At 39.1% G+C, this 8,639-nt stretch overlaps 1 protein-coding gene across 1 annotated transcript; it reads right to left on the reverse strand.

The window, feature by feature from the left end:
* Positions 1 to 3,784: 3,784 nt before the first annotated feature.
* Positions 3,785 to 8,206, reverse strand: s1pr4 (sphingosine-1-phosphate receptor 4). The gene is made up of 2 exons (XM_030132113.1): positions 8,142 to 8,206; positions 3,785 to 5,614 (listed from the first exon to the last, which is right to left on the reverse strand). The coding sequence occupies exon 2, from the start codon at positions 5,544 to 5,546 to the stop codon at positions 4,239 to 4,241; it is 1,308 nt and encodes a 435-aa protein (XP_029987973.1). The 5' UTR covers positions 5,547 to 5,614; positions 8,142 to 8,206; the 3' UTR covers positions 3,785 to 4,238.
* Positions 8,207 to 8,639: the final 433 nt, after the last annotated feature.

The raw sequence follows: 8,639 nt of genomic DNA on the forward strand, positions 1-8,639 counted from the left end.
GGTAGAGCAGAGCAAGCATAGTAAAAGCTAACAAATGTAAAAATTATAACCTGCCTAATAAAAACTTAGCCCTGTTTTCATGACACGCATATTTATATGGAGAGAACATCTGCATACCTTTATCTTTTTCCTGTTTCTCCTCTTCTTCTTTTTCTAAATTGAACACCTGAGAGATCCAGAGGTGAACTGTCCCACCTTCCCCCTTTTCCTTCTCTTGCCACTTCTGTGCACGCACCACACTGCACCATCACAGCAAGCAGGGCCGCCTGCACAACAGAGGGGGCTATATTGTGCCAATTCCATGGCACATCGTGATAGATTCACTCAATGTTTTTAGGAGCTCGTGGTGCGGCACCCCTCATGAAATGCTGCCCTGGGCGATTGCCCACTTCACCCATATTAGAAACCACCTCTGGTTACGTTTTATAACTAGTTACATCACGATATTTGCACTTATAAGGTCAAGACCTCCGACAAACATTTTTCCTAATACGCCATAATTGTTTGTCAACAGCAGCAGTTGTAGTCCATACTGAAAATATGTCCAAATTTCGAGCCACTTACCTAAAATGTTTAATTGTTGGTTGTATTAACGAACACAAGTGGCTGAACGGGACAGAGCACACAGCCAACAACCTGGAGGGGGTGGGGTCATGTGTATTTAAAGGGCCAGTGCTCAAAACAACCTGTCTCCTGTCATTACTCAGAAATATTATTGAAGATGGGCCTGCAGGGTTTAAGTAATGAAGAATTCAGACCCAAGCATAGGGTTTACAGTTTATGTACACCACAGGGAAATGTTTTAAAATGCATAATTCCATTTGAAAAAGCAAAATATCTCTCCTTTAAAGTCTATTCTCTGAGTGATAAGAAGCCCGTGCAGAGACCTGAGCACAGGACTAATAGGGTCGTACTTCCTGGTTCTAGTCAGGACCAGAGCAGCAACGTTCTGGATGCACTGCAGCTGTCTTACAGCTCGTTAAGAGTCCAGTGAGATGGCTGTTACAGTGGTCTACCCTGTAAAAAAAAGATATCCCATATCTACTCAATAAAGAAAAGGCAACACAATATAAGCAATAATATTAATTAAATTTCTCTCTGTTTGGTGTTGAGTAAATGTTAATTAAATGAAGCCCTTAATAGTTATCCACTTAATATGATTAGATTCGAATGCAAAACAACGTGGAATTAATTAAAACCGAAACAAAAATATTGACTTGATACTGTCGTGGAGGCATAAACGACAACGAAATTTGTGAAGAATGGATTGGTTGTCATTCAGGCCTTCCTTTATTGTGCACAAGGGAGAAACTGACAAACAAAGCTTCGCCCTCTGTCAGAAGTCAGTTCTGACCTGTCCAGGAAGTCAGTCTAACTTATAGTAGCCTGCGCTAAGCTTAAATGTGATTGGTTAATATGATGTATGACGCTGTTGCTAAGCAGAAGAAAGAAAATAAGATACAAACAGAAAGAATGCAAGACCTTGGAGTTGTCCTGGGAAGTTTTAAGGAGTTGGGTTATGCTGTATCTTGTGGTATCGTTAGAGACAAAGTAGCTTAGAAAACATGCAGAACTGAGAAACTGACTGAGAGCAAACATTCCTATCTAGGCCTGTGGTTAGAAAGAGAATGAAAACTGAAGAACTATCATAGGTGTCTTATAAACTAATACAAGACTTATGATCAGTATTAAAATCAGTTTTAACAATACGAAAAAGATAAACTTCTTAATGTGTAAATAGAGCCTATAAAATTTCTTTAATTCTACATTTCAATGATATATAATTGAGCAATAATCATCTACATTAATCAGTGTATTAATTTGAATTCAATCAATGCTATGAATTAGATCTAAATATTCTTCTTTCTTAGGAATAATTGCACTCTAAGAAATTTAACTATGCTCCACCCAATTTACTCATTGAAATATGTTTTACACTTAAAATTATTGAGTAAGTTTGAAAGCTGTGAAATCATTTAGATTCACTGTTTGAATATGGTAAATTAATAAACATGGATGAACTGTTAAGGCATTGTTCAGCCTATGGTTTTCACTCATGGTGCACCTCAACAAAAATACAAAACAAACACAAAAAGGCCAATAAACATTACCATACACACATTAATCCCAAATTCACACTAACACCACAACCCTGCTGAACCCCTGCCCATAAAAACCACACATAATCAAGCAACTTGCCCAATACTCACAATGCAATGCAGCACACGTCACAGTATGCAAATGGCGCATGTCATGATGTTCTGCGTAACAGAACGTACTCAATTTTTTTGAAGTTGTTGTTAGAGATGAAAACTATTGAGTTAGAATGAGTAATAATTAAAGTTCTTCAACTGATGGGTATAAGTGGATATCTTAAAAATATAATTTGTTACTTAAATACTCATACCTTTTTGTGAAATGAACTTAAATAACAGATGTAAATATAAGACAAAATTAACTGTTGGATTTTTAAGCATTTATTTTCGTACGTCTAACTCAAATAAGCACTTAAGCTACTTTCAGAGATTTTATTGAGGTAGAATACCTTTATATTATTGTGATATTTACTAAAGCCCTGAATTATTTTTTAGAGTGTACTAGCCCAGTGAAAACAAAATAAGTTTCATTATCTTAGCCAACCAGGTAGAAGTGTGCAAGATGAGCAATTGGAAAGAAGATGGGCATTCTGGACTCTTTTCAAATGTCTTGTGATGATAGCCCACTGCATTAAAAAAAAAAAAAGCACTTTGGCAGGAAGTGCTTTTCAATAAAAAATTGCTCGATTACATTGATTTGAATTCACTCAATATTCTCTGTGTTTGGAATTTAATAAACAGAATGCTTATGTTTTATTTAACTGCAGTATAATGAGTAGATTTTATTCCAAACATTTTTATTTGAAATTTAATTAAATAATTGCCCCAAAATCAAATACATGATTATATTGAATATATTTTACCTAATACATTAATTAAAATTACATGACCATAGAATCGTTTATTACAGTGTAACCTGCTAGAGATAAATGCATGGATAAGTCTCTCTAAGTCTGGTTTAGACCTTTGATTCTGGCAATGTTTTTGAGATGGTAAAAGGCTGATGATGTTATTGATTTAATGTGGCTGAGTTTAGGTATGAGTACATTAGTATCCCTGGATTTCTAACCTGAGTTTTAGCTTTTCAAGTAAGGGATTCAAGATGATTGCTGACACTTTCTCTTGGTTTTTGTGGGCCAAAGACAATGACTTCAGTCTTGTCTGAGTTTAGCTGAAAAAAGTTGTTTTGACCCTGATCTGTTGGAGTCAGTGACAGAGTGAGTCCGCGGGCCCATGTTCACCTGCTGTCAGCGGTCAGCAAGATGTAAATCTGAGTGCCATCTGCATAGTTGTGGTAGGACACATTATTACTGTGTATTAACTGGCCAAGGGGCAACATCTAAAGACTGAATAAGAGGGGTCCCAGGATGGACCCCTGGGGGACCCCACAGGTCACTGCCATTTGGTCTGACACACAGATTCCAGTTTGAACAAGTAATTCCTGTCCTCAAGAACCTTGAACTTGAACCATTTCTTGAACCAAAGTTGAACCATTTCAGGGCAGGATCAGAGATGCCTACCCAGTCCTCTAACCTCTGTAACAACATCACATGACTGACTATGTCTAACATAGCACTCAGATCCAGCAGGACTAAGACTGAGACTTTACCTGCGTCAGTGTTCAGACGGATGTCATTTGTCACCTTGATAAGAGCACTCGCAGTGCTGTGATGGAGCCTGAAACTTGATTGGATATGTAACCTTTATTTATTGTTTCAGCAGTTATTACAACACACAACATTACTATACAATGCAATTGAGAAACAGTTTCCACATATTGTATTAGTACATCAGACAACCCATGTATAAACAATGACTGTAGCCTAAAGAATCAGCCATTAGAAATAGTAATTAAAAATATCCACAGCTGTGAAAATACAGATTTATGTATAATCATGTAAAAAAAAAAAAAAAAAAAATTATAAAAAAAAAAGAAATAAAAAACAAATATAACTAATCAAAAATTTACAAGGAACAAGTAACTGCTGCAGACTTTTCATTGCATTCCTATTTAACTAATCTATCAGTGCAAGAGCTTTATGGCATAATACTGAACATTTAAACCAAAACTCAAAAGGAAACGGTTAGATGTGTATCAGTGCACACAGGACCCGTTTGCCTGGGAGGGGACCACATTGTGGTCTAACCACTTGAAACTGACAGGCAGGTGGTAGTGGAGCTCAGCCTGCATTTTTTATGTGCTTTGTGAGTCTTAGTAGGTGTGGATGGTGGCGAGGCCAAGCTAATATTCCTTATCCTGCTAAAACTGTTCCTGAGACTGTCCCTCCTGCTCTCTGAGGTGCTGCTGGTGTCCTTGGAAGTGAACGTGTCCGGGTGGCAGAAGCCGACCTTCAGGCAGCAGCAACACAGCAGCTCAGCCATGGCCCTCCTCATCTCGCTGCTGCCATAGGCATAGATGATGGGGTTCACAGCTGAGTTTAGGACTGCCAGGGCAATGAAGATATCAGCACTGTGGAGTGGAGAGCACTGGCGGGAAGTGCAAAAGAAATCCACCAGTAAGAGCAGAAACAGAGGCCCCCAGCAGAGTAAGAAGACCCCGACAATGGTGATGACAGTTTTCAGCAGAGCCAGAGAGCGCTTGCGACTGCGCTGGGGGCCCAGCTGTGCACTCTTGTGTACGTGGCAGTAGATGGCACCATAGAGCACACCGATAGTCAAGAGGATGATGAAGAAGATGATGAGAGAGAAAAAGATGTAGGTTTTGGAGTAGAGAGGAAGGAGGGTGGAGCATTGGTCCAGACTGCACACACAATTCCAGCCCAGCAATGGGAGGAAACCTATGACAAAAGCCAAAAGCCAGCAGAGGGCCACCAAGCCATAGATCCTATAGTAGGTCTTTGCTGTTGACTTCTGTGGCAGCGGCTTCATCATTGTGGTGTAACGCTCCACAGCAATCAGCAGCAGACTGAATATAGACGCTGCAAGAGCCACAAATAGCATGCCCTCCCTGAAGAGCCACAGTGCAGGGGTGAGGCGAAATGTTTGGCTCCCAGACATGCAGATGTTCACCAGGTAGGCCGCACCGGTCAGGAGGTCACTGAGCGTAATGTTGGCAATGCAAACGTAAACCCAGCGGCGGTTGTGGCGGATACGGGAGATGACAGCCACCAGCACCAGCAGGTTTTCCAGGATGATGAAAACACTGAAGAACAAGAAGACCGCCATGGAGGTAATGATGTGGTTCTGAGTGTTAGACACAGTCCTGTTTTGCAGGCGGCCGGTATAGTTGTAATGCCGCAGGATCACAGGGCTAATCCCAGACACTGTGTTGGCTGTGGTTCCATTTGAGTTGGTGGCATTGCTGGGGTAACTGAGTAAGTGGTACAAGTGGGGGCAGGATGAGGGGGAGGTGAGGGAGGAGAAGACATTCATGGTAAGAGCAGGGTTTGTCAACGTCAAGTAAGTGGAAACAGTAAGAGAGAACTGCATGGAATTAGTGTCAGACTCCTGGGATCAAACAGGTTATCATGACACTCTAACCACTGAAGTTCTCACACCTAAAAAAGGAAAAAAGAGGAACCATTTTAGTCCAGCAGCTGAAGATGCACAGTTTGGTAAATTAGTCATATTGCAATTATTGTTGATAATACTGCAATTTAAGCCGTTTTGCTTGGTTATAGAGATAAATCCACCAATTACTGATTATTGTGAAATGAGTATTTTTCATAACTCAACCAAACTTGAACCAGCACAAATATATATATATATATATATATATATATATATATATATATATATATATATATATATATATATATATTCTACAGTAACTCTGCTCATTCTCACTTTACAATGAAGATATTATAGATAGATTTTTCATAACTCAACCAAACTTGATGGTGTTATCCTGGAGCCTAAAACCACTGTGAGGAATCTAGGCATTATTTCTGATCAAGGTTTAGCATTTAACTCACGCATTAAACAGATTTCTGTAACTGCCTTTTTTCATCTGTGTAATATTGCCAAAATCAGGCATATTTTAACACAGAATGATGTAGAAAATTAATACATGCTTTTATTACATCAAGACTATATTATTGTAACTCACTTTTCTCAAGCTATCCCAAAAAGTCTTTAAAGACCCTTCAACTAATCCAGAAAGCGGCTGCCTGTGTACGGACTACAACCAGTATCAGAGGCCACATTTCTCCTGTGTTGGCTTCTCTGCACTGGCTCCCTGTAAAAGCTAAGATAGACTTTAAAATACCCCTCCTCACTTACAAAGCCCTTCAGGGCCACATACCTACTTAACTGAAAGAGCTTTTAAGTTCCATACAATCCATCTAGAGTACTATGCTCTCAACATGCAGGCTTACTGGTGGTTTCTAGGATCTCCAAAAGTCAGACAGGAGCTAGAGCCTTCAGCTATCAAGCTCCACTATTGTGGAACCACCTTCCTGCCTCAGTTCAGGAGGCAGACACCCTTTCTATGTCTAAGAGTAGGCTTAAAACCTTCCTTTTTGATGAAGCTTATAGTCAGGGTGGCTCAGGCTGCTATGAGGCTGTTATGAGGTATAGGCTAAGACTGCTGGGGGACTCATCATGATACACTGAGCTCTTCTCTGCTCCTCCTCTTTTCTGACCTCCTCTCTCCTCTATTCATGCCCCAGCAAATACATGTTACTGACTTGACTTCAGTACAGAGAGTCTCTGTACTTTATTGCCTCACAGGTTTTCCCTAAATCATCTCTGGAACTGCTGCTGTGGTCCTGCTTCTCTTCTACCTCGATCATCATTATTCATTTATCCATGTAGTTGTGATAGTGTTTATTATATAGTTACATAGATGGTAGAGGTTTCTATTATTTGTACTAACAGTTGCAGTAGAAGTATATCCACTGTTAATACTTGTATTTGTAGTAGTAGTATTAACAGTTTATGGACATTTGTTCTAGCTATTGGTAATTATAATAACACCAGCTGTTCTAGTTTTTAAAAGTTCTAATTCAGTTTGCTGTGTATCCATGTGTCTCCCCCAATCTCTCTCTCTCTCTCTCTCTCTCTCTCTCTCTCTCTCTCTCTCTCTCTCTCTCTCTCTCTCTCTCTCTCATCCTTTAACCCTCTTTCTCTAACTCCAACTGGTCAAGGCAGACCAGCTGGGGTTAGACACCCTAACCCTAACCCATCCCCCAGGAGTCAGGATCTGCTCGAGGTATCTGCCTGTTAAAAGTTTTTGTCTGTCACCAAGTGTTTGCTCCTGGAGGATTCTGTTGGGTGTCTGTAAATTGGCTTAAGAGTCTGGTTTCGACCAGCTCTATATGTAAAGTGTCATGAGATAAATTTGTTATTATTTGGCACTTTATAAATAAAATTTGATTGATTGATTGATTGATTGATTGATTGATAGCACAGTTTGACACTGGGTTTGCAATTAATTGTGCAGCTCTGCCACCAGTATAAAAAAGAAAAGAAACCAGTAAAAGAAAGCAACAGTAATGAGTAAGCTGTATGTATCCAGTTTAAAGGGCGTCATTTAAAAGCCTGCCTCGTGCGTTACACCTATAGCTGTGGTTAACACAGGATGAGAGAGAGCAGCTGCACAGGGCATTTAAATCACTACTAAAGGAAATACACACCTAGTTTTAAAAATACACTGGAAAAACAAAATTAACAAGCATTTGAGTGAAATGGTGCAATAGCAGTAATTAACAGCAATATGTAAAAATGATTCATAATAATTATTGTATAATAAGATGTATATATAATGCAATGAAAATTAGATAAACAAAAAATGTCTTGTAAAATTTAAAAAGTTAACAGTTCTTTAAAACTGAGATAAGAGCTCAACAAAAAAGTAGCAATTAATAAGTAATTGTCTTACAAATGACACACTGTGAAGGTATTTCAAGCTACCCAAAGTCTAGAAGAAATTATCAAATGTGTTTTATAAAATTTAAAAAAAATATCCATGCTTTTTCGAAGTTGAAAATGATCCCACATAATGAAAGCAATCACTGTGACTAATGCCTTATTGTGAATTGTTTTGTGAAGTGCACTGGCTGCTGTGTAGTACAGAGGACTTACCCCAGCTGCTGATGGTGATGCTGAGTGTGTGAAAAGATCGTTGCTGTAGCTGACTAAAGGTTTTGATTGGGGAAGTAAGCCAAAGAAGGTTAGATTGTCACGCCCAAATCTCACACACACATACACATATGAAATGCAACAGATTGCTGTCACTTTTGCTCCATCACCTTGTAAACAGACAAAGCAACTGATAAATTTTCACAGTTGCTTAAGTTAACAGATTTTTGTTGAAGCGATAACAATGTTTGAAACACATCAATTTCAATCCCTAAAACCTATCATAGTGTTAGGCTGATGCTTATAAACAGGGCAATGTACAGGAGCAACCTTTATGAATAAAATAACTCAAACCCTAAACCCACTGGGGGCAGGTGGCCTAGTGAGAATAAATGCTTGACAAGTTTTCATCCCTTTATTGTTGCATCAATATAGTTGTGCCAGGACAACAAAGCAGATCATAATTCTCTGAGCAATGCCATCCAATAGCATTGCTCAAGC

This window comes from Sphaeramia orbicularis, chromosome 4, assembly GCF_902148855.1.
Source record: "Sphaeramia orbicularis chromosome 4, fSphaOr1.1, whole genome shotgun sequence".
NCBI lineage: Eukaryota > Metazoa > Chordata > Actinopteri > Kurtiformes > Apogonidae > Sphaeramia > Sphaeramia orbicularis.

Bases quoted from the DNA above. Each gene is read 5' to 3' on its own strand.
- s1pr4 (XM_030132113.1), bottom strand. From the start codon at position 5,546: ATGCAGTTCTCTCTTACTGTTTCCACTTACTTGACGTTGACAAACCCT.